The 27053-nt window shown below is 41.4% G+C and overlaps 1 protein-coding gene across 1 annotated transcript; it reads right to left on the bottom strand.

The window, feature by feature from the left end:
- Positions 1-53: 53 nt before the first annotated feature.
- PRCP (prolylcarboxypeptidase) lies at positions 54-26909 on the bottom strand. The gene is made up of 9 exons (XM_002188525.7): positions 26670-26909; positions 11278-11418; positions 10076-10177; positions 9572-9753; positions 8735-8892; positions 7986-8158; positions 6458-6622; positions 5181-5368; positions 54-849 (listed from the first exon to the last, which is right to left on the bottom strand). Exons 1-9 carry the CDS (start codon positions 26793-26795, stop codon positions 645-647), a joined length of 1440 nt encoding a protein of 479 aa, XP_002188561.4. The 5' UTR covers positions 26796-26909; the 3' UTR covers positions 54-644.
- Positions 26910-27053: the final 144 nt, after the last annotated feature.

Here is a 27053-nt window from a genome sequence, read left to right as displayed (position 1 = left end):
GTACAGCACAGAATACAAAAACCCACTGATTAATAAGCTGCTGGAAAACTAGGTAGGAAAAAATTATATATTTATTTATTTTCCAACACTGATTCCAAAGGGTAAGGGCTGCTTAGTTTCCCTACAAACAGCACAGCCACTTTCCCCAGGCCTTCCCTCCCTCTCCACCAAACATCTCAGTAAGATGTGATTTCTGTTCCCTCATTGTCTCCACCAGCAGAGGACGTCTGAAATTCAATCACAGTGGAGGCAGCAGGAGTTTCATCACCAACAGCACTCCCATGTAATCCACTGCTGAACACACCAGCAGTTGGAACAAACACTCAGTGCAGTGAGAAGAGCAACAAGCCTAGAACAGGAACCCATTACTGTCCAGGTAAGTACAGCATTTGAGAAGAGCAGAAGAGGAAAGCAAACCAGAGGAGGCAGCTCAATCCATGTACTTTGACTGGAGTTTATCATCTGAGAAGGCTCTCCATCCATCTGCTGCCTGCCTCTCTCATGGACACAAGCCATAGTGACCACTGTGGTGCAGGTGAGGAAGCAGGAGGGAAATGCTCCAATAACCATATCATCACAAGGCCTGGCCCTACTCCCAGCAAAGCCAAGAGAGGTGTAATGGCCACAGTTGCTGCACTACCACTTCAGTGGCCGTGCCTGGCCTTTTCAATCCACTCCTTCATGAGGCAGATCTCCATGGCTCGAGCTTGCTGCACAGATTTGGGGTCCAAAGGGTTGTGGCTGCGTAGGTCCAGGTGATGTGCTCCATCCGGAATCACAACTGCCACGAGGGAATTGCTGATGTTCTGGGTCACCCCACCTGCAGACCACGGATCCAGGCCACCATTGCTGTAAGGAAAGACTATTTCATTAGGGCACGTGTGCACAGCAGTCAGCGAGGCTGCAGCTCGCATCAGCCTTTCTACTAGTTTTGCTTGCGCAGCAACAGAAACAGACCTCAACCCTACCTTCATGTCTTGTGCCCACAAGACATTCTTCTTCTCTGCTAAGAAGCAACTTCTTGACCGAGTTATGGAGCTATCAGCAGCTTAAACAAGGCTACACTTCTCATTAATTATCTGCAAATTCAGATAATAACCTATAACAGTGCAAAAGCCTCTGAAGAGAAATCTGCTGCCACATGTAATTGTCATTCAAGTCTCAGGTTTCCCTCTACCAAAACATGTCCAGACTCCCAAACCAAAGCACTTCACTTTCCTTCTTCACAGTCTGCCATAAAGAAATTACTCACTGGACCCTTTAGAGCTGAAGTTTTAGGAAGTTCTATCTTTGCTGTCTCAGCTGAGTGACGACCTGGTTTTGCAAAGAAATGCTCGGATGGTTTGTTAGTGCGCTGACTTTAACAACCATACGAAAATGAAGATTATATCCTTTTAAAAAATGTCTAAACTGACTCTTCCTCTGTCACAGGACAACTTAATACCATTTATTCCCCCTCCTTCCTCATCCTAGATCAATTTTAAAAATTCCTTACACTATAGATACTGCTCCAAAGAATAGTCCATGGAGCAGGCCGATGGCTCAGCTGGGAGAGAGCTTTCCATCTCTCATTCCTAGCTTTGGACTTGACCCAATAACCCCTACTACATCTTATTTTCCTTTACTGCAATGACCTTCCCAAACGTGGCCGATCTTTCTGCACAAAGAAAGCAACATCCATATACTTGTGGAACTACACAAAATTAGATCTGTTTCTCACTTAAAACACTGGACCTGCCCACAAAAGGAAATGTCAGAGATGAGCTGTGGTATGAGAGGGTAAATTTCTAGAAGAAGCTAAGAAATTAAAACATCCTTGACACAGAGATATGCAGTTAGTAAAATACCACAATGGTAGCAACAGAAAATAATAATAAAATAATGAATTTTATAAAAATATTTTTTAAAAATAACCAGAAGTAAAAATCTGGGGTCTAAACTAGTATTTTACTTGTTTCACCACTGAAAAAAAACCAAAACAACTAAGTATCTTGAGTCCCTGTAGTTCTTTACTTTCAGTGATTCTAAATATGACTTAGGACAAGAAAAACATTTTGCATCTGCAAAACAAAAAGCATTGAGAGCTGCCCAATAAGCCAAAGGCATTGGATTTAAAAGGTCACCTGAATCAGCAGAGCACCCTGGCAACAGGGGATGAGTTGCTGAGAGACTCATCATGCACGTGAACTTGGATCTTTTGGTCCCAGTCATGTGGAAGCTAAGCATGCCACAGGCTTTTCTGTGAGCTAATGGCTGCATCCACTGCATCTCCTTCCAAAGGATGGCACCAGAAGCACTGACACAGTTTGGGAAGTGAAACTTGAAGGGAAGGGGATGAAAGGCTCACCACAAAATCATAAATCTTTACGGTTTTTGCAGATTAAGATAATTCCAACTGGAATCAATTATTTATGTGTTAAAACTAACCAAGCATGCAAGTACTCAGTTGCCCATCTCACAGGACAGGAATTTCCCAGTATAAACCAAAGAAGCAAAAGAAGAGAAAGAGTAAGTCAGACATTTCTTTCTAGCAGTGGCCAAGCAAGCAGGACTTCAGAAAAAAAATGAAAGCAAAAATCAGCATGCTAGTCCTGGTTTCAATTAATCTACTTCCTTGATAGCATACCTAGGGTTCTGCCTATCCCATAGCATACAGTTCCCTTTCCTATATTCTCTTCAGTCTCCTCAGCCCTCCTGCCCTGCCCAGAAGTTTAGCACAATTGCAGAAGCACTGTCTGTGGATCCTTTTTTAACATGACCACCCTCCACAATTGTCATGTTTCCTTTAAACTTTTTTCTCTAACCTTTTCTCTTCAGGCACACATAGTTCTGCCTTCATTCCCTTCTTAATGCTAACAATTCTCCCTTCTGCACAGAGCACCAGAATCTCTTAAAATGGAGCCTTCACTTTCTGCCTCTCCCATGCCGGTGCAGGACTGGATATGTGGGTGCCCTGACTTAGAAGCCTACGACTTAGGTGGGATTCAATGAGATTGGAAAAAACCCTACTTTTAGACTGTGCACACCAAATTTCATACTGTCTCATATAACCTGGACTGATTTTGACTACCACAGTATACTGATGATGAGACACTACAACTGCTACAAGTTCTCTGCCACCACATGTATGAACAGTGTTGAAATGTCACTTCCCACCACTGTGCAACACCTTCACACCAAGTACACAGCATGTTCACATAAGAGGATGGGACATTGCTGGAAGGGAAAGGGGAAACAGTGCTCTAAAACCCTCAATTTCCTCAGACTAGTTTTAATAAAGGTGTATGGCCCAGAACAGGCAAGTACCATCTGCTGACAGCCTAAGTAACCACTTACACACTGCATAACTCCACAAAGGTACCAGAATGGCAACGGAATTCCCTACATTAATCCCACACAGTACAAACAACAGTGTGACTGTGCAGAGTGATGTACTGCTCACAGAGAGAGAAGCAACAGCACCAGTTTAGGCATCCTGGCCAAATCCCACTGTGTCTGGATAAATCCACCCTACAGTGGTTCTCTTTAGATGAAGTGCTTTTCCCTTCCTGCTCTACACTGTTGTGCAAGTTGCCTGTCACTTGAAACACAGTCCTTTTCACCCCACAGGGAGCCACATCCCCTGGTAAACACTAGGATGTTTTTTGTAAAGCACTCTGCAGTGTTTGAGGATAAAAGGCTCTTATATAAAATGTACAGTGTTGACAATGCATTTATTTGAAGAGAAACATCCCAGCTTGAGATCCAAAGGCTTTGTGTGTACAGCGCTACTTTAACATTCATTTAGTTGCTTTTAGGCTTTTCTCATTTCCAACTCCTTCAGCTGGCATAAATTCTTAAACACTTATTTAGATTTGTTTGCTTGTCTATGGCTTACAAAGCAGATTTCTACTGTACAGAGCTGTGCAGCCTTGGAAATAAGCAAGACTCTGCAGAAACTAAGCGAAACAAACAAATTTTTTTTATTAAAAAGTTTTCCAAAAAAGGGTGGGATTTCTCCCTCCAGAGTAGATATCCTGCTGGGACAGAAACAGCAAGCGGCAAACAACAGGAAAGCAAAAGGCCTTTGCAGCCAAACAGACCAACACTAACAGCTGTGATCCAGAAAATAATCCCCAATTCAAGTGAGAACTTCTTACTTTTAAAATTCATACCTATCTACCACATCCAAAAGACTAATTCTGAGCTTGGTTTGTAGAAGTGGCAAGGTGTTTTATGAAAAGGCCTTGCAAAATTGTAACCAGAACACAGAATACATATCCAGGAGCTTCCCACAGTGGGCAATGGATACATCAAGTCAGGACTCCTGAGGTCTCAATGGGTTTGTGGAACACCTTCTTCCTACATAAGAGCCTGATGGATAGACATTACTCACCTGGATCACCTCACAGCACAAGTAAAACGTCATGAACCTCCCTTTAAAGATAGCAGAGTTCACTCTTAAAAATCAGGGAAGTGAAGGCTGAATAGAGAGCAACCAGCATGGACTAGTTTTTTGTGCTAGACTAAAAAGTTTCTTTCACTTTTTGTCCACATACAAAGGTGTTTCAAACTTCTGTGGTACTACCAGTATTCCTTACTAAAATAGAAACATCTTTGTATTTGGATCTTACACAAGTTTGTTGTAACTTGCCTAAATGCCACTAATAGAAAAAGCTGCTGTCAGTAATAGAAAAACTCCCAAAGTTACTTCCCTCTCTTTTCTGTACCAAAGGGAAAAAGGAATGCCATGCCAGCCCCTTCACAAGGCTATCACACAGAGCAGTAATTTTGGCGACCAAGATTCTGTGTTGTAGCTAGAACTCATTTAGACTTTCCTATTGTGTGTAAGCAACAGTGCATTGGGTTCATAAAAGTAGGAATTTACCAGCATGGGAAACCTGGAATTTGGCCACAAGATAAGAAGGAATCCACATGGAAAGAAGATGTTTGGCAGAATCCCAGCTCAGATTCTTCTTTTAGAGTCACAAAGGCAGTAACACAACTGTTGGCTTCTTTGACCACTGCAGACTGACCATTTTACTCTCAATAGCAACACAAAGCATGCCCATCATTTATTCAGCTGGAGTGCTGGAGACAGATCCCTTTGCTATTATCCCTTTGCTATTTGGAACAGATTCTTTACACTGGAAACCCAAACTGGTGAAAGACTCTACACCATCAGTTGAAACAAGGCTCACCTGAAGATGATGTTGCTGTGTGAACTGATGTTTTTTCCTCCATACATAGAAAGAATCCAAGAGAGGCGAGGCCTCACTCCCCACATCCTGTAACACTCTTCTGAAAGGGCATCAAAGTCCCACTTCTGAGGCTCAAACATGTCATGGACACCATCTGTGCACAAGGGCATCACTATCTCAGTGCAAGCCTGAAAGAAAGGGCAGGTCAGTAGAGTATATTCTGAGGAGAAGATCCAATAGTTGTTACTGCAGTATTTAAAAAGGCAGGTTCAAACAGCATTTGATCAGTAATTACTACCTAACTGCTACAGAACCATTTAGGTTGAAAAAGACCTTGTAAGACTGAGTTCAACCATAAACCAAAAAGTGCCAAGTCCACCTCTAAACCATGTACCTAAGTGCATAGTATCTTTTAAAAAAACTCCAGGATGGTGACTCCACCATATCCCTGTGTAGCCTGTTTCAGTGCTTGACTTTTTTCCTAATATTCAATCTACATCTTCCCTGGTACAGCTTCAGTCCATTTCTTCTCATTCTATTGCTTGTTAATTAAGAGACAGAAACCCACCTGCCTACAATCTCCTTTCAGGGAGCTTCTCATCAGACGTTTGCTTCAGACTCTTCCCCAGCTCTGTTGCCCTTCTCTGGACACGCTCCAAACCCTCAATGTCTCTCCTGCAGTGAGGGGCCCAGAACTGAGCACAGGATTTGAGGTGAGACCTCACCAGTGCTGAGTACAAGGGGCAATCACTGCCCTGATCCTGGTGGCCACACCACTGATGATCCAGGCCAGGATGACATTGCTCTTCTTGGCTACCTGGGCACACACTGGCTCAGGTTCAGCTGCTACTGAACAGCACCCCCAGGTCCTTTTCCACCAGGCAGCTTCCAGCCACTCTGCCCTCAGCCTCTAACCCTGCATGGGGTTGTTGTGACCCAAGTGCAGGACCCATCACTTGGCCTTGTTAGACCTCATATAACTGACTGCCCACACAACTTACAATTGTCTGTTGTACATAATTTTCCAGCCTATAGGAATAGCTGAAACTCAACAAGTAGCTAGATAATGAAAATACAGTCTAAACCTCCTGGGAAAGTTGCTTCTCTTTCCTGCCTTGCCTTCCCCACTACAATCACACTTGGTTTGTGACTACATTTGTCATCAGTACACATCAATACTTCTGGCACAATATATTAACAGCTAAATGACAATTCTCACCACCTCTAGACCAAGAAACCACCACTGACTTGCAATTTATAAAGATTAGTGAGCATACCTGGTAGTACCAACCCATTTCACCCAGACTCTTTGTTGCAGTCTGCGACACATCCAAGCACGAGGCTTCTCCTGTATAATTGTAATACAAATTTACTGCCTGGAAAACATTCTGCAGCAACAACTTGTCAGAGAGACTGGGATCTTTCAGGAACTTGCAGACTTCCTGCAATGAAGAGATAAGAAGTCGTCTCAATTTTTAGGAATGAAATATTAATACATGACACCTGGTGGGATATTAATTTCTTTTCCAAGTACAATCAGACCACTTCAAAAAAGTGGCTATGAAGTTATATACCCCGATTATCACAAAATGCAGTATCATACGTGTGTAGTGCACTATGAGGAACCTGAAACTTTTTATTTCCTGACTAAAAAAATTTTTTAAAAACCCAACAGTTCCACCTTAATGTTTCATTCACCAAATCTTTCAATCCATTTCCCATACTTTAAAATAGATGATATTTAATAACTAGTATTTAGCACCTCTCTAAAGACAGCACATACAGATATATAATAGAGAAGCTCCAAGTATCAACTGGGGCTCCCTTGCAGTTTGAAGTAGGCAGCTCACTAGAGAGAACAGATTAAAAAACATACATACATGCATACACATATATATCCAGTTACTCATTAAGATTAGAAATCACTTCCAGGATCTCAAGTCCACATTTCCCTCCCCTTTTCTTGCCCTCAGAGTCCTAACAGAGCTACTGTTTCAGAAAATAAAGTATCTTAACAGCTTATATAAATCAGATTTCATGTATTAGTATTGTTCAGATGGGTAGTGGCCTTTTCTGGGTTAGATTTACAGGCAGAAATCATTTTCAAGGTGTTTATCCTGCTCTTTGTAGTCAGCCACATAGGACAGATTAATTTCCCTCTCTCCTCCATCAAGCAGCTCTACACAAGGGAAAGATTTTGTTTTATAATTAACTACTGCCTAAAATACTTATATCTTACCTACCTCACATAGGAATCCAAAGTCCTGCAGGGAAATTCAGCCAGAGTCTTAAAAGAATAAGAACACCCCAAGGACAAACAGAACTGCACAAGCGAAGGCTTGTAAGTGTAAGAAGAGGTTCTGCTTTGAGAAGAGACCCTGCAAGGAATATGTTTCTGGAGATCCACTTTTTCTCTCTCACTAGCTTTCCTACATCAAAAAGGACACAGGTTCAAAACTTGCTGAGTTGCAAGCTTTATCAGCTAAGTCTCACATCAGAAACTCTAATTGCATGTGCTTTTTGTACAGCATTTCTGCTACTCAAGAACAACTCTGCAGGACAGCTGAGGTTTCTCAGTCATCCCTGGCACTTTTTTCTCCTGGGCTGTTGATATAACCTGTTAGACCTACAAGGGGCAGTTAGGCAACAAACCAGCTCATGCACAAGATATTATCTTGGTTGTCTTTTCTCAGCACATTGCTTCTATGGAGCCAAGAAAACAAAGGAGAAGGTGCAAGCTAGGAAAGGAGGAGAGAATTAATTAAACCAAAAAGTCAATCCTATAAGATATTGATTCTAAATTACCTGTATAGGCCAAGCTGGCAGAGGCTGCAAGAAGTCAGCTTTATAGGGATAATTCACCATAGCCAAGTTTACCCATGTTTCACTCAGCCAATTTTTCAATACAGCAGCATCCTGAAGAGTTTTTAAGGGGCTGCACAAATGAAATGTGTTGGAAAGCCACTGCAAACCTGCATCTTTAATAAAAATAAATCAATAAAACAATATTTAATGTATTGTGCCATTAACACATACATCAGTTGTGCTGCTACTAAAAAATGTTTTCACTTAGCCTAACTAATTTAGTGAAACCATTCCACACACATACAAGCACAGATCAAATTTTAGTCAGCACCTTCCTACAACCTCTTTTCCAGAATCACTTAGGTTAGAAAAGATCCTCAAGTCTAACTGAGTCCCTATCATTGAGTTCATAGTGACTATAATGATTTTCTTTCCCTGAATGTCTCAGCTGGCAAAGTACTTTTTTTATAGTAGTGACTATCTGGCCTATTTTTCAGAACGAATATAAGCCTTGAAGTTCTGATCTTAAATCTGTCCTTATCTGACCTTTGGAATGTTTGGACCTGGATTCTGCATCCCACCACGCCTAAAAGAAGTTTGTGATACAACAAAACATTTAAAAGTAGTGCTAGATTCAAGTTTTCAGTATGAGGAGCAGAGTCTCAACCAACCAAATACATACACAGGGGAAAGCCGTAACACACTCCTGATGATTACTATTCTTTGAAAAAGAATTGGTGAGGTCTTACCTGTTGAGGAAAGGTGGTTAATAGCATTCCAGGAATTCCGGATGCTCTCCGAGCAGCCCTTGCCACTCTTTTTGAAATCATTGGTCACTATGCTGAAAAACGTGCCACATGGAACCAAATCAGCAAACTGCCAGATTGGGGCAGAGGCTGCCAGAGCTCTGCAAAGGGACATAAAAAGATCCTGAACTCCTGCAAAATGGACTTCCATACCCTCCCCACAGCCACTATCTAGGCAGAATTTATAAATCAGCTTGGACACTGTGCTCTAGGTGAACTAACCATAATGCTGCAAAATTATTCCACAGGTCTGCATGCAAAAGGCTGCTGGAGGATATGTCTTGGACACTGGTACAACAATAGTAGCAAATACAAAAGGCAGAAATTCACACTTGATTACTTTATTGTTTTTCATTCTCATCTATCAATTAGGTTTTTCTCACTAGGCATTGTATGAACTTAAATGAAGAGAGGCCTAGTCCATGAAAATATACTGTCTAGCTTGTTTCCAAGAGGGTAACTAGGGTATTGAAGAGATTAAAGACCTGCCTAAAGTCTGGAGACCCTAAAAAAACATTAGGTGCCAAGTAGTGTTCACACGTTGTTTTCACAAATCTAGCAGATAACTCTGACAAAATACACCATCCAGTACCTGCTGACCAACAGCTGCCTTTGTCAGGCAAACAGCACCTCTTCCCAAATTCAAAGTAACTTGAATCCTTCTCCCAGTACTGAAAAATTCAAGCCAGCTTGAATTATCATACTTCTCCCAGAGAAGTAATATTTATAGCACAGAAGTAACAAATGCCTGCTCTGTTTAAGCAGGAGGAGCACACTCACCCAACCACCACATGGGGATACTTCATCCTAAACCAGGCTGCAAGCATTCCTCCATAAGACCCTCCAATAGCTATGACTGGACTGTGCTGGGCTCCTGCAATGGTCGTCTTTAAGTATTCAACAAGTACTGCAAAGTCTGCCAGAGCTTGCTCTGATGTCAGGTAATTGAGATGCTTGGAATCCTGAGAGAAGGAAGGCAGGTTATGGTGATTTCCAGCAACAGTCTTTCTATTCCCCATGGCAGCTATAGCTAAAATCAGGTCTACAGCTAAAATCACAAGTCTAAATCTGTGCCTGAGAACAAATGAAATATTCTTTGCAGGTGTCCCTTGAAGGACTAAAAAAGTCCCTCTAGTTTGGCTTTATTTTTTACCCTGTAATTGATAGTTACAAAAGAGTTACATATTACTCAAGTTAACACTCAATGCCCTGGCAAGAATTAAAATATGCAGAATTATGTTTGTTTGGAATACATTTATTAGGAAGACAAAAGATGACACTTACACTGAAAGATTCATTTCCAAAGGGCAAAGATTCTCCATAATATCTATGTTCAGCAAATACCAACATGGCATTAAGTTCTTCAGCCACATCCCACATAAAACCCTGGTTGAAGGAAAACAGATACTCAAAATAATTGATTCAACTTGTTGAAAATTCTCTAGTATCAGTCTAGTGCATTCCAATTCTTATATTCGGAAGATATCTCTATCAAAATGCCACTAGAAAGACAGAGTGCAATTTGGTTTTATGGTATCACTGAAGTAAGAAAACACACAAAACAGGTACCAACACAGAGAAGGTGATATATACAAAGACAGTATGTATATTTCATGCTGCAAAATATTAAGCATCCTTGTTTTGGGACTACACACGGGCAATTCTAAAAGAACACCTATGACATGAGCTTAATCCACAGGAAATAAAAAAGGCTACAGGAGAAAAGCATGCATTTGAGCTAGGACTACATTACAGAAAACACAAAACTTGTTTGGCAATAAGCAATAATCTAGAGCATTGCAGTTATTTTCACCTAATAAATAAGTACAACTTGTTATTACTTGTTGATAAGAGTTTGTTTCCACCAGCTATGAGAAGAAGCAGACAGAGATCATCTGCAGGCAGCACAAAGCATACAAGCAGTCCTTGGTGGCTTTGAGCTCAGCACATGCCAACCTCCTGTCATGTTACTGGACTTTGTATTGAGATGGCTGATAAATACCACACACTCCATTCTGCATTGTATCATCAGGGAAATAAAAACTTCCACAGGTACTGTAGAAAACAAGAATTGCCTGGCTCTGATTTCCAGTTCCTTTCATATTTTTCTTAATAAAGAAACAAAAATCCAAACATGAAAACCTTCCATTTTACTTGGAGAATCTAATGTACTAGGATAATTTTAATTTTGTCCAAAATTCTGAACTGTTAGCTCAGGGCAACTACGGTGTTTCCTCTAGAAATTTTCTTCACTGCTCCAGGAATTTAATATAAGTGTATCCCTTTATTTGTTTGGGCTTCAGATAGGACCCTGAACCCCCTTAAACTTTTTCTGTACTTTTGTTCAGCTTCCTCTTATAACAATCACAGCAATCATGACAAACTTATCCTTCAGTGACCTTCTGTACTGTCTTCTTGTCCCTCCTCACTTTTTCAGCATGCCCTTACTGACAGGCAGGGCTGTAATGCCACAATTTCCCACGTACCGTGTTGTTGCAGAACCACTCGATGTCTCCTTCATTGCCTGTATAGAACAGTATTGGCCCATTGTCCTTCTTCCAGTGCTGATCTGCTAGCAGGTACCGCTGCTGGAATGTACGATTTTCATCAAATCCAAAGTGATCAATCTGTAAGAACAAGCACCAGCAGCATGGTCAGAAAGCTAGAACTGATCCTGGAGCCCACTGGGAGTGCTGACAGTTACTTAACAGATAAAAAGAATATGTCATTAAATTAACTTATATTCCTAATTCATCAAATTATTTCTGCTTTGTGAAAAAAAAAATAGTCAAAATTGCAGGTGTGTATACTGAAGGCATTAAGAAAAAAGATCCATGCCCTTTTTATAGCATTCTACTTAACACCAGATACTCTAAATGTATGTAGGAAGTCAGACAAATCAGCATGCTGGAAGGTCACAAAGTACCTCATGAAACAAAACTGTACCAACAAGTAAAAAGAGTCATCACCAGATGTTCTGAGTCTCAGGAAAACCTTACTAGTTATTATTAAAACAAACAGCAAACTAATCAAAAATAACTCCAAAACTAAAACCAACAAAAATCTCACCTCCTCTTTCTCTCCTCCTTCTGGCATAAGAATTAAATTTAAACAGATTCTTGTTAGAAAGTGGGTTTTTATTGTTTACCACGGCTCTACAAATATTGCCAGCGTATATATACATCATACCCCTTAACCCAAACCCCACAGTGTTATTCCGTCACTACAAATTCAATTCCTAAGGTCACTTTTTCAAACTTTAACTCACACTGCTTTGTATTCACCATCCATCTTGACCCTTCCCCTAGAATTCATCCAACTGGAAAGTTGTGCTTTTACAAGTAAATTGCTTTCACAAGTAACTCCCTGCATAGGCATAATCTTATTCTGGGATACCCACAGAGGCTTTTACTATGAAATATTAAAAAAAAAAAAATCAAATCAAACCACAGAATTACTCCAGAAGATCTATCCTACTTAATTACCCTGTATTCACAGTTCTTCACTATTATTCATCAGCTGAAGATGACCTGTAGCTTCCCAATTTTGACTTTTATCAGTGCATCGATTCATCTTTTCCTGTCATAGTTCCTGCTAGTGGTAACAGCCTGACATCTGCTGGCTTGAGGATCTCTGCTCACCCATCCATCTGCCATCACACCCAAACTCTGCCCCACCTCTCATATGCTACAGGAAATAAACTTTCAAATTCCCTGTTTTGGGAACATCTGCAAGTTAGTTAAAGCTGAAAAGCACCAGATCACACCCAAAACCAAGCACTTGGTGTTATCACAGTAACACACCTGCTGGGTGGATTCCTTTAGGCAGCTCAGAAAAGCCTAATGCTTGACCTGCAGGATCCAGCTACTCCACACCAGGTACTTGTATTTGCTTTGGGTCAAAGAGAGCACAGGAACTTATTTCAGATGTACAGTCTGCTGCAAAGTGTCTTTTCTGGACTCCCTCAGAGGTTACTCACTCTTGGACTCAAGTGGGAGGATGTGTGTGCTGCACCTCGCTGCTAAACAGCAGGAGCAGGTGGAGGTCTGTGCATGGTGTGGACAGACGTGAGACAAAGTCTTTGCCTTCAATAGGTAACTTCAGTGACTGCTTCCAGACCCAAATAAAACTATTTTATGTACTTTCACAGTTTTCCTCAGGGAGGACGTTCACTCCTTACTCTTAAGTACATGGTGGTGCTATCATGTCCATATTTAAGGGCTCTTTCCTTGAACTTCAGTACTGACAAAACATGCTGGGCTTGTTTCACACTGACAACTCACCTGCATAGCTATTTTAGTTTCACCTATTAAGAGTGCTTAAATGTAGAAAGGCAGAGCAAGGTCAGCTACTGAAAAAGTCTCTTGTCATAAGAGCTTGGGACAATTAAAGAGAATAAACAGTTAAGGCACATCTAAAAAGTCACTGTATAGTTTGATAAATGCCAACACTGTTAGAAAGTACAGAATATCTTCTGTTCCCTATGTGTTTGTAAGCAGGAGAAATTATTTTTCTATTTAAAATTTCCAGTTAGGCTGCTTGCCAGAGATAGGAAAATAGGGCCATGTGTCCTGCTTGCCTTTTATGAAATAATTTAAATTAAATATTTAGATTTAGAACTTGATTCTGCATCCTTCCTGCTTAAAGCCAGAGTGCCAGCTAGAAGACTACACCCCAAAAAGTATTCAACTTTCCAAATTACAAGGACATTTACTAGTGCAGGCAATTTAACATGCAACAGACAAAAAAGAGTGCAGAGGGAAAGCCAAAGCAAAAACAAAAACAAAACAAAAAAAAAAAGAAAACTAAGCAAAAAAAAACCCAGAAAATTTTTCATACCAGGCTGAGCTTATCCAATGGGGTATTATGCAGAACAAATTCTAGAGCCCATGTTACTGTTCCTGTTTCACAGGAGCTAGAACATTCAGAGTGTGATATTCCAACATGCACATCTTTTCCCAAATTATGGCTAATTTTCTTTAGACATGTGATTTACTGGAGTTTTCCTCTGATGTGATCTGCAAATCTACTTTCCCAAAACAAACCACAAAAACACAATGCTCTAGTGAGTTTTTCTTTCAAAACCAAGAGGGAGAAAATACAGGAATTTAAGTTCTCTTTTGGTGGCTTTCGTAACCATGTTGACCAAAGAGTTATGATTCTCTGTCTTGATTCTGACATGCTCTACACTCCCTCACTGCCATTAACCATGTTATTCTTTCCCATTCCTCCCTCAATCTGTAGAAATGTGATACTCCCACAACAGCTAAATTGTCTCTGTTCATCATACTCACAGCATATCCAACCGTGGGCACATGTACGATCCCAGGCAGAATCAACACAAATCCAGACTTCTCCAGAAAAAAAAGAAATCACAAGTAACTATGACTCCACTGAAGAGCAGAAACTCCTTCAGTTCTAGATGATGGGGATTCATACCTTGTAGTAGCTTGTCTTTGGAATGGTGAGACACGCAACATGAGTTAAAAAAAAAATCCAAACCAAAACAAAACCTAATGTTTGTTAAGCAGTCAGAGAAGAAAGTGTCACAAATGCTGGTTATTGCCTAAAAATTCAAAGAAATCCTAAATCCAGAACATCAAGACATGGTGTGGAGATATCCCAAGGAGTATCTTCTCACAAGAGTAAAAACTGCGTTAAAATTTGTGAAGCCAGAGGGAAGAAGCCCAAGAATCACTATAAAACTGTGTCACGCAGGGAAAGCTGCAGCTGAGGAGCAGCAGATGGAGCTGTTGTGTAGCCAGAGCGTGCAGGGCTGTGCACAGGGGCTGCTCATTCAAACTACTGCTCTACCTCACCATTCTTTATGGAACAGCCATGCAAACAGGTCATACACCCCAGCAACTGTGTGCAGCCTACTGTAGTATTCAAATCAATCAGGCATTTTTATAGCTTTTTTTTCCTTAAGCAGATGTAATTAAAAAGTTGAACCAGAAAGGGATTTTTTTCCCACTCTTACACAAATGAAGTAAGTTAAAAGCAATGGCTTTTACAACCAGACCACAACAGCAAGAAGAAAAAAAAAATCTCTTTAGTACACATTTAAAATAGCTTAACTGGTGGTTAAAACAATGGTAACGGTATACCAGCAGATATGTGTTTTTTCCAATTAAAATTCATAATTACAACTGTGTTCAGGATGTCAGCAGTAAGTACAAGGACTTGAGCAATCCAAAACAATTTTTAAATTTTCCCTGCTTTATGTGGGAGGTTCGAAGAGATGATGGCAAAGATCACTTCTAAAACTAAACTATTCTAGAACTAATGCAAACCAGTTACTCAGCCCAAAGTTCTAAGCTTCTGTAAACAGGACTATCTGGCAAGTATGGTAAAAAATAACACAGTCATCATCAGTGATGCAACAGAAATGTTTTACAGATGAAAGTATGATCTACTGGCAGAAGAACAGTCATTCTGATACTAATAAGAGGAAGGATAAAATTTGAAAAAGCAGCACTGAAACTCGTAAGTTATTAATAAGTTTTTAAGAGAAATTCTTGTCAGCTGAGGCAGGCAGGATGGCAAAGTGAACACTTAAATTTCAGTTCCACATACAAAAACCTTTGTGAACACTGCTCAATTAAGAAAGCCCTGTATTTTCCTGCACATCTTTGAATCCAAAGACTCACAAAGTATTTGGGAAAATAAAAGCAAGCATACAGCAGACGGCTTGTGAGGCAGGCAGCTCTGATGGAAGACTGTAGGTGCTACCCAAGGCAGGGCTGTGGGAACTGCACTCCCTGAGCTGGTGACAAACACCAGTGAGCAGCAAAAGGCATTGTGATGAGACTGATGATAGCACCAGACTGAAGACTCAAGTCAGCAGTTTTGATCCTTCAGCTCAGAGAAACTTTCTACAGAGAAGTGCAGCTGATCAGAGCAGGGTGAGGCACCTTCTCCAGACTGATTTACTGAACAAACACACTGGGAGGAACGGCCAAACCCCACCCTGGTGCCTTCTGTTTGAACTGCATAGCACCTTTCTGTATCTTTACTTTATATGTGCAAATGTACCATGTACTTTGGTTAAACTCAAAGACTACATATCTCAAGGTGAGTTTTTTGTAATGTGTTTTTTTGCTATTTTAAAAGTCCATTTAAAATAAAACAAGCCACTCTGCTACACATCTTCCCGGGGAGGAGACAAAAAATGCTCAACAGATGTTAATTATTGTACAGATGTTAGTCTGCTCAATGTACTTCTGGAAGTATTCAGGAACTCAGGCAATGAGTAGAGTACAAAGACAAAACAGGACATGTGGGCTAAAACCCACTTCCTTCTCAACAGCACCTTAAGGTCATCAGTGACTACAGAGACAGGGCAGCAAAGCCAAGCTTTTACCAAAAAAGAATATAATTCACAGGGCTGTTTTTAACTAAAAGCATCCAATACCATTTGAGGTGGTAAATCAGCACCTGATGGTTTTATGCTTTTAGGTTTCTGGCAAGATTGTGAGCATATGAAGCCTTTCTGTGATGCCTTGAATTTCAATCCTCTATGCGATAGCTTTGTTTTCCCAAATTGGATATTCCATGTGAAATCAAGCCAGGTGTTTTACTGGTGAGAAGCCAGGGCATTTTAAGTTGTTTTAAGATTTTTAAGTTTACTCTCCACATGTCCCTGGATTTGTTTTGAGGGCTCATCCTGTCTGAATTATTTCCTGAGGACAGGAAGATACAGGATAGCCTGAGGATATCCTCCTGTGTGAACCGTAGTGTGGACCTTAGCCTTCTTGGGATTTCACTGATGTGTTTCTATTCCTGCTTTTACTCCTGATGGGCTGTGGGGGACTCCAGATCGGTCAACTGGCCATATTAGTTTTGTTTCCTCTCACATACTTTGCTTCCTCTATTCAAATTTTAAGTTCATGAGGGCAGGGACTTTCTTGTCATGTCTGTATAACAAAAGAGAAGGGGCTGGGGAGCAGATTTTATTGAGCCTGCCAGGACTGAAGTTTCATCCCACAAGTACCTGTAAGATTCTGTTTGTTCCTGCTCAGTCCAGGAAAAGGAAGGGAAAAAAAAGACAAGAAAATCAAGCTTAGCTTTGCTTCATATTTTTAATTTTAAATGCAAGGAATGAGATGTTTCCTTGATTTTAAGGCTGATAGCTGTGCAAGGAACAGCAGAGATTGAAGATTTGCACTCCTCTGTTGAAATGCATAATCATTTGGTGCTTTGTGGAAGAGCAGGGAGATGTAAACTGCACCTTTTTGCATCAGGCTGTGTAACCCACTAAATGGAAAGTCTTCAATGTAAATAATACCAGAAATTGAAAAGAGATCAGATCATAGATTAGAATAATAGAACTGCTTAGGCTGGAACAACACCTTTAAGACTGAGTCCAACCCGCTACTGACAAGCTCACCCCAAAACCACATCCACACATCTTTTGAACACTTCCAGAGATGGCAATTTCACCACTTCCCTGGGCATCCTGTTGCAGCACCCAACAAGCCCTACAGTGAAGATTTCCTGCTATCCAATCTAAACCTCCCCTGTTGCAACCTGAGGCCATTTCTTCTTCTATTGCTTGTTACTTAAGAGACAGAAACCCAACTCCCTACAATCTCCTTTCATATAGTTGTAGAGAACATTAAGGTCTCTCAGTCTCCCTCTTGCCAGACTAACACCTCAGCTCCCTCAGACAGCCCTCACCAGTTTTGTGCTCCAGACCCTTCCTAAGCTCCACTGTCCTTCTCTGGACACACTCCAGACCCTCAATGTCCTTCTTGCAGTGAGGAGCTCAGAACTGAACACAGGATTGGAGGTGTGACCTCACCAGTGCTGAGTAAAGGGGACAATCCTGGTCCTGCTGGCCACACCATTTCTGATCCAGGCCAGGATGCCATTGGCCTTCTTGGCCACCTGAGCACGCACTGGCTCATGTTCAGCTGCTGTTGACCAGCACTCCCAAATCCTTTTACCCTGGGCAGCTTTCCAGCCATTCTTCCCCAAGCCGGTAGCACTGCCTGGGGTTGCTGTGACCCAAGGGCAAGGACTGAGCACTTTGCCTTGTTGAACCTCATACAACTGGCTTCAGACAATGGATTCAGCCTGTCCAGATCCCTCTGCTGGGCCTTCCTGCCCTCCAGAAGACCAGCAGCTGGATTTAACCTCACTCACTAAGCCACTCTATGAGCTTAGCCATCCAGCAAAGGGTACGCTGATCCAAGCCAAGACTGACTCTGTCATTGTCATTTTCCACAAGCTTCATAATTTAGAGGTTTTGTTCACCAGATTTAATTTTATTTGTTAATCTATCCCATTTACCAAACCATATGGATAACAACAGACATGCTTTTTGACTACAATGAGTTTCCAGCCAAATACGTCCCCAAAGCAAATGCAGGTTTAGGATCCTTGTAATAGAAAGAATCTATCATTGCAACTGTGTCCTTGAGAATACACTGGCCTTTGATAATGCACATGGGTTAGTGATAAATCTGGCAGTGTTACATTACAGATTAACTTGATGGATCTTAAAGGTCTCTTCCAGCCTAAATGTGTTTATGATTCTACACTTCATGTATCTTTCTGAAGCTTGTCTTATGATGCAGAAATCACAGCACCTGCTCTTGCAATGCTGTTTAAGGAAGTCTGATTTTTAGCACTGATTTATCTCTTCAGTGATTAAAAGACTTGAACAAGGAAGACTTCAGACAGGAACTCTACCCCTGCCCTGAGTCACACAGTTTGGACAGGCACTTAAAAAGACCAAAGACAATTTAAACAGCTACAGGATATGCTGTAGGAAAGCACAAGGGTACTCAGGTCAGCCCTTGTTAGAAACAAACAGTACATGATGAAAGGTTATTTTTATGTCGGAAGCCCAACCAGCTAATGAGAACACAAACAAATTGATTTCAACTTCCACAAACCATTAATAGTTTTGTGCTGCAATTGAACCTCCAGATTCTGCTTACCATGTAAAAATGAAGTCCATAAACACATATAGGCTTTAAAATCCTCCAGAAGACAGTGAAGATGCTATTCTCTGTTAAAACTCCTCCATTTGAAAGGAGAAATACCACAGGCATTCTCAGCGTTTTCTGCCCCAGACTTGAGAGGCACAAAGCTCCAGCACAAGGGGAAGAATGGGTGACCAAGGCAGGAATCTCTTCAATCTGCTTTACTGCTGGCACCCCTTCACCAGTCTCTATTCCCCTGCTACCTGGTTCTTTTCAGAGCAATGAAGAGACTTGTGCTGCTCAGACTCCACCAGCTACATAACTCTGCAACTAACTACTATGGCAGTAAACACCCCAAATGTTCACATCATTGCTGCTTCCATTCAAGGTATTATCTTCCTGGTGAAATTCTTCCACAGGACAAGGAATGGGACAAGGCATGGGAAACAACCAGCTCAGAGCCCTACTTCACAAGGTGTGATTTCTCAAGGCTGAAAAAAGCACAAAGATGCACTACACCAGCAAGAACAAATTTGCCCTTGTGCAAGGTCTCTCAGACCCTTACAGGCAAAGGCCACTCATTTTTTCCATGTGCCTTGCAGATTGAATTACAAATCCATCATATTCAGAGGATTAACTTCAGAGGAGAGGAAAAAAATTGGATGTGAAATGTCAATATGTCATAGATTAAGCAGCATAAAAGCATTCCAGGTCTTTTTAAAAGTGACCTAAAGTTCTGTGTAGGACTAATTGTTTGAGCAAAAGAATTTGTAATGTTGCATCTTCTCTGATGAACACGGTTCTCATTTGAAAGACTTCCTTATTTTTTCTTTTTTTGGTATAAAGAAACAGGATAACACTTCAGATCCAAGATAATATTTTTATTTAGTCATATTCAATATTTAAACCAGCTCTACCCCTACCCTAAAAAGGTCTACAAGTGTCTACTTTGCTAAACATTTTTAAAAGGTTTAATCCAGGTTGCAATTGTTTTATTTCCCAGGTTTTCAGAACTACAAATAAATTTGCTTTATCATTCTCCCAGATGTAGTTCAGCCACTATTATTTGTATTTTATTTTCTATTGCTAATCCTACAAAAAAGGATCCAAAGAAGTAGAGATGAACAATGACAGCAAACACGAAACCTGTCCTGTCACCTCTCCAGATAATCTTCTAATTAGGCAGAGCACAGACTAAATGACAAAAGCTCAGTGCAGGGATGGCAATCTATCAGTATTAAAAGGCTAAGTGTTTGGCATGTGCCGCTGTGGATCATGCATTCAGCAGCCACCAATTCTGATCAGCGTTGAGGTGGGGGAGAGAAAGTTTCACAAAACAAAACAGGAAAGCAGCAATTACTTCTACAGCCCTGATGCAACAGCAAAAACACCACATCGCGACTGCTGCTTTGGTAAGCTTGCAACACCAAGGAACAACTTCTGCTTTCAGGGCTGCAAGACGTTGGTAGACAGGATAATGGGGAAACCAGCAGCATTCAGGGAAATACCATCTGCAGCTCCCTGCAGCACCAAGTGTGTCCCTGTCGGTAATCAGAGGGAAAGGACATCACACAGTATCACGGCTCCATGGCATCCCATGCAGGTAGGCTTTTCAGTGAGCCATCTCCTCTACAGGAAGGAGACACATCTCAAATTTCACTCTACGAGCACCTTTTCCAGCTAATCTTCACATAACCACTTTGGCTTCAAGCCTGACACAAGGGTGAACCTGTACATAAGCTTTGTATCTTGGCTGCAGGCATGAATAATGGAAAAAGCTGTTATATCAATTTAAAGTTAGAAACAACAGCCCACAAGGATCAGAAGGTTTGTTCTTTGCTCACTGTGTGTGTTTAGAGAACAACAACCACATACAGCACACCTGACAGCAGCACTATAACAGCACCAAATATCAGAACATACTACATGCATGCTAGAGCTAAATGAAAGCATGAGACAGAAACAGAAATTTAAAACAAAACAAAAAAAAAAATTACTCCATTATACCATAGGCAAAGGGTATCTACTGACTGTGCTTAAAAGAAATGTAATTTCCATTCTTCTGTGTATGTTTAATTCTCTGAATTGACAAATTAACAATTCTGCAAGTATCAGTAAGATGGCCCAGTACAGACTGGTTTACCCCACTAAATTTTTTATAAGCTTCACAGCTTTAGATATAAATTCCAAATATTAAAGGCTGTATGAAATAAATTAAGGTATTTGGTTTTTGAAAGCCTAAAATGTAGTAATAATCAAGTTTGATTTCTGGTCTCTTACCAACTTGGCAAAATGCTACAAATTATCTGCGCGATCTACAACAACTTCTTAGGCTGATGGCTGGTCTTGATTTCCTCAAAGTCAGATGAAGAAATAGATACACAACTCATTAGCATAAAATTTCATTTTGAACTTCATTTTCCTCCATCTCTCCCCACCAAAAACAAACAAAAAAAATCAACTCTAGGACTCTGCTTCAGCTTGCAGAATCTCATTATTCAAGCCAAATTCAATGAAGGTAACAGAGTTCTCATGCACATCTGGCTTGGGAATAGCTTGCTACTTCAGCCATAGGCAGTTCTGCTTACTGTTTTGTTCTTTGGACTTTCTTTTATCTAGACAGTCTATAAGAAATCTTTCAGTGGCCTATTACAGCTTTTAACGATTAAAGCTATGAGATATGCTCATTTTCAGTGAGGGAATAGTGATCATTGATGTTTTTTGAGTCACTAGTATTAACTGCTTACTCGAAGGAAGAGGCTGCAAGTTGTGAGGAAATTGTTTCCTGATTAATTTGAGAAGCTGATGTCTGCATTGTGACCCCACAGATAAGTAGTGCATAAAAATAAAAATTCACTGACAAGCTTTAACAAGTACTTCCCCGTTTTCCTGTTCACTGAGTAAGAGCTATTGTTCCTGGTTTATAGCTTACAGTTCCCATTTTAAATCATGCTATGAAATCACAGAGTAAGAGCTGCCAAGTACTCCTGTACTACTTGATGAGTAAAACACATATTCCAAGTAATTCACCTCAGAGACAAACATCAGCATCACTTCTTCTCTAAACACCGGCTTAACTTTTAATTGGTACCAAGGGGCTCTGTAAAAAGCACTTTGTTTTTTCCTTCACCAGAAGCAAAAAGTGCCATTGTATTGTGGTGCCAGGCATGAAAAACAAACCCATCTTAACCATTCCCGACATCTGTTACTATTCTGAGAGACCAACCTGAGTCACAATAAGATCCTAACCACAATTAAAAATTATAACCTCAACCCATCTCAATGTCTTCCTAAACAAGTTTTAGACCTATGATTGAAAAGTACTTCATTAGGTTTAAAAAGCATTTATATCCATTCTAATTTTCAATCAGGGCTTTTATCTGCTATACTTCAGAATTTCTGCCTGTAAGAAAATACAGGGTATTAAAGACTCCTGATAAAGCCAGAAAGGATCAAATTGCATTACTTTTTAAACTTAATCACTTTAAAGCTTCAACATATCTTCCTTTTATATACACACAATATGAAGTGTGGATGCATTTCAGAGCACAAAGACTTGCATGTGAATTTATTATGAGATACTAACATAGGTGTGAAACCTAGGAAGTTATGAAATGTAATCAGAATCCTTCTTTTGGAAGGGGTGACCCAACTGACATGTATTAGTTCAAAAGACAATCTGATTGAAAGACCAGGCTCAGTAAATTGCTGAACAAAAATTAATCTGTATTTGTTACACTGGTTTTTAGACAAATCCATAGCTGTTCTCAAGCAGTGATTGAGGTGAAGGGTTCCCCAGCACAGAGTCTCACACAACCACCAATTATCAACTTGAGTGAAGAGACATCACATCACTCTCCTTCCTAAAAGAAGTTCATCCATGAGAAGCCTTCAAATATCAGGAATTTTAAGGCATCATGCTCTCAGCAGTGCTGCACATAAAGCACCACAAGTCCTCAGGCTGTGGTTTTGTTAACACTGGTATGTTTGCCAAAGACAGATATAAAGGTACAAGACAAGGCTCCTCAAAGGTCAGAACTAACTGACTCCAGAGCCTCCTCAGTAAGGTTATTTCTGCTTGGGTAAAGAGAACTAGATGGATCTTGGATCCTCACCAAGTCATTCCAATGAATTTGAACTGTGGTCACAGACCCAGCTGCTTACAAAGAAGCCATCCCAACAGTGGTGGTCCTAATACAGCTCTATACATTCTATACATCATTCTCTGTAAAGTTTCATTTTGTATGGATTAATTTAACCCACAAATCACAACCAACTGGGTTGCAGGCAACCAAATTACCACAGACTTGCCTGCAAAAGTCACATTAATACATCAGAAAAGTTATAAAGGAGATAACCATCCCCTAAACAGACAAAATTCGTTAAAGATGTGGCTGATGGCAGAGCTTCTCCTTCAAGGGCCATCTCCTTCTCCTAGGTCTGCATGAGGCACCTTTTTACTGGGGTAATTTCACTCACACAAAGGCGGAGTAGAGGGCTGAAAGATATCAGTTACTTTTGAAGGGAGAGGAAAAAAAATCATACCTCCAAGACAAAATAATAAAAGCTATTAAATACATAACACAGGCCAACAAACAAGCTAAGATGTTAGTCACACACTGACACAGGCACTGCCTGACTGAGTTCTCAATATTCTAGACTTTAGCCCCATCATCACAGATGTCTGACACTTAAAGTGGTAAACAGGAGGAAGCTTAATGCAAATGAGCATTGAGCTTAACTCTGACCCTGTTATTTCCCCATTTTTATGAAAACAGACTTAAATGTCATTGATTCACAGAAGAAGCTGACACTAGACCTTCAAAAAATGTTACGTATCTATAGACTGTCATACCCAGAGGTTCCAATGTGCAGCAGGAATAAATTATTCACAGTCTTCAAGAAGTAACTTTTTTAGGAAACAAATCATGTAAGGAATCTATTTACACTTTCAAAGTTTTCTTCTGTATAAGTATTAAGTATTTAAAGACTCTATGTATTTTTAATAGGTATAAAACTGTTTCCTTTGTGACAGCATAGTCTTTTGCCATGTTAGGAAGTATTTTTTTATATTGAATGCTTTTAGATAAATTATTTCTATTTGTGATGAAAACCACCAAAGAGAGAAACAAGAATCAAAACAGGAACCTTAGCTAAGAAGAAAGGCTTGACAGCAAAGAACACAAGCAGATAACTCATGACATAAGAAATAAAATATATGTAATTAAACTACAACAATCCTGAGAGGTGGCAAAGTATCACTGCATGTTATTTAACATGCTAATCATAGCTTTTATGTTGCACTACAGAATAATAATGCAATTATAAATTCTCAGAAAACAGCACTGAGTGCATGTTTTATCAGGGCTGAATGCTATCAGTTCTACACACTGTGCTACTGAGAGTGTGTCCTATGCTCTCTGTGTGATTAGACCTCTCATGCTACCACTCTATCTTTCAAGTGCCATGCAGCAGAATTCAAATCTTTGATGAACACACCTCTACACTCTGTTCAACAATATTAGTAAGGCTTTTGGACAAAGAAAGAAAGCATTTCCAGGCCAGTGAATGGGCTCCTTCTTTCCTGCAGCAGCCACTCTCAGCCAACATGATTTTGCTTGAAGCATGAGAGGAAGAGACAGAAGGGTGAACGAGATGTGCAAGAGGTTCTTACTGTGACTCTTCCCTCCCGTCTCTCAACACCTGTGTCCCAAAATCCACAGGTCTCAGCCACACCCCAGTTTTGCCACTTTGCTGGCAGCTGGGTGGACCTGGGCTATCAGTGCCAGAGTTGAGAAAAGCCAGGTGACACCACAGCCCCGGGAGGAGATGAGGACAGAAGTGTAACAGATGGTGACAAAGGGTGGCTCAGACCACAGCGCAGAATTAGTATCACTGATACTATGATAGCAATGTGCAACAACCAGTGTGCCTCAACAATTAGTGTTAATTACACCACTACTGCAGGAGTGATATCCTGGCCAACACTGGCCACACACTGCAGAAGCTATCTGCAGTATGCTCACAATACAAGCTCCAGGGCTGTTAGAGGAGTTAATGCAGGGACAGAAATTTCAAATCATTACCCAAGTGAACATGGGGCAGAGATGTTGTTGAGACATGGGAATTCCATGATTTATGCAGGGAGATCCCTGGAACAGGAGCATTCCTGAACCATTAACACTATCTGCAGAAGACTGTAGTCTCAGTGGATGGATTTCTCATTAAAATAATTCCAAATCTATCTTCCACCTCAAATGACAGAGACCTTGACCCTAAAATTATTCCATAGCTATTTACAAAGATTAGCTGTTTTCTTGACATCTGTTCTCTCTGTCAGTGTAATCTTCCCGTTTTGCTCACTCTACCACTTCACTTTGTACAAAGCTGAAACAGGAGATATTCAATCCACATATCATCCAAGATGCCAGCCACAAATTGCACCAAGAGACATTTAGATAGGATATTAAAAAAAAAAAAGTTCACTGCCACAGTTATCAAGCACTGGAACAGGCTTCCCAGAGGAGTGGTCAAATCAACAACCCAGGAGGTTTTTAAAAGAGGTGTAAACATGACACTGGGGGACATTGTTTAGTGGTGCATTTGGCAGTACTGGGTTAATGGATGATCTGAAAGATCTTTTCCAACCTAAATTATTCTATGCCTGTAAACTAAACACCTTCTCCTTCCCACCACTCACTATGAAGACCAGGACATGAAATTCAGATGCATGATACAAGCCTGATTCTGAACAAAGCAAGAGAGTACTGGGAAAACCTCCTCCCTTACTATGCCTCCTAATAAAAAGAACCATTGCCTCCCCTAGGAAACCCAAGTACAGAACAGGGACAATGCAAACACTGCTCAACACACCCAAGGAACTTTTGACTGTTTTTATGAAAACCTATGAACAAGGTGGGTTTCAAGTCTGATTCAACAAAACCACACCAACACTTAAAGACACTGCAGAGCCCTCTATTCTATCCACGTGCTAAGGATTTCACCAATGAATTGCTGGAGGAGATAGGATGACAAAGCTCAAGTTAGTAATAGAAATCTGTCCCACGTTCCATTTTTGCCTTTTTTTCTAATGTAGAAATGAAACTCGAGACAATTTTACTAAGGAGGTAATTTAAAAGTGGATCTTAATGGAAGGCTTTCAGAAGCAGCTATGAAAAGATGTCCACAAAAGCCTTGTACAGGGCTGAGTACATTTTATAGTTGATAAAAAGCACCAATTAGGAGGACAAGCGGTGACACAATTTCCCCGCCAGGTCAAGCCCCGACTCTGGAGTACTAGCTGTACTTTGTCCATGTATCTCTAAGAGCTGTTCTCAACCTTGGTTCCCAGAAAGAACCAAGATAGGAGAGGGGCCTTGTGCCTCCTGGGGCTGGGAGCTCTGGAATTTGTTTTGTCTATTTGCCTAGGGAAAGGCCATGGAGAATTACTGGGAAAACTAGCCACGAATACAACAGGCTGCAGAGCTACAAATACGCGTGCGAAGAATACAGAGAACGTATTAAAAAAAAAAAAAAAAAAAAGGCAAAACCCAAAAGAGCATCACCATCCAGGGGAAAAGCATTCCTGCCCATGGCTGGGGGGAAGGTGGAAGTAGACGGATGTTTAGGGTCCCTCCCAACCCGAACCATCCCGTGATTAAACAAACACAATTCCCCAGGCAAGCGCTGTTTGCAGGAACGATCGGGGCGCAGCGGCGTGTGCGGGAACACGGAGTGCAGCGCCGCGGAGCCCGACACGTCCAACAGCGGGATCCTCACGGCGTGCAACGCTTCACCAAAGACAGCCGGCATTCAGGGTTTATTTAAAAGCCTGCGAAGCGTCGCGTCCCGCCCGAGGCTCGAGTGAGGCTCATGACAGGGAAAGTGCCCCCAGCTCCCCAAGGAAACTCCTTCCCTCCATCCCTCCCTCCGCAGCCGGCTCCCACCTGCTGGCTCAGGTAGCGCGTCAGGTAGGGGCCGACAGGCAGCGAGGCGCGCCGGAGGCGGCGGAGCGGGGCGGGCAGGGCGCCGGCCGCGCCGAGGAGCGGCAGGAGCAGGAGGAGCCGCAGCATCGCCGCGGGAGGAGCGGCAGGAGCAGCAGGAGGGGAAGCGGGAGCGGCGCCCGCCCCGCCGCTTTATGCGGGCCCAGCTCCCCGGCCCGGGGCTGCCCCGGGGGCGTGGCCGACCCACACGTGCAGGGGCGGGCCCTAACCAGCGGCGCCTTCCGATTGGCTGTCGGTCGGCGGCTAGCTCGCGCGCGCCTTCGCGGTTGGCCGAGGCGGCTCCCTTAGGTAATCGCAGGGAGGCAGCGATTGGCTGCCCCAAGCACG

The sequence above is a fragment of the Taeniopygia guttata genome, chromosome 1 (assembly GCF_048771995.1).
Source record: "Taeniopygia guttata chromosome 1, bTaeGut7.mat, whole genome shotgun sequence".
Lineage (NCBI taxonomy): Eukaryota > Metazoa > Chordata > Aves > Passeriformes > Estrildidae > Taeniopygia > Taeniopygia guttata.
The sequence above is the reverse complement of the archived record's forward strand: the minus strand, read 5'-3'. Positions and strand labels throughout refer to the sequence as shown.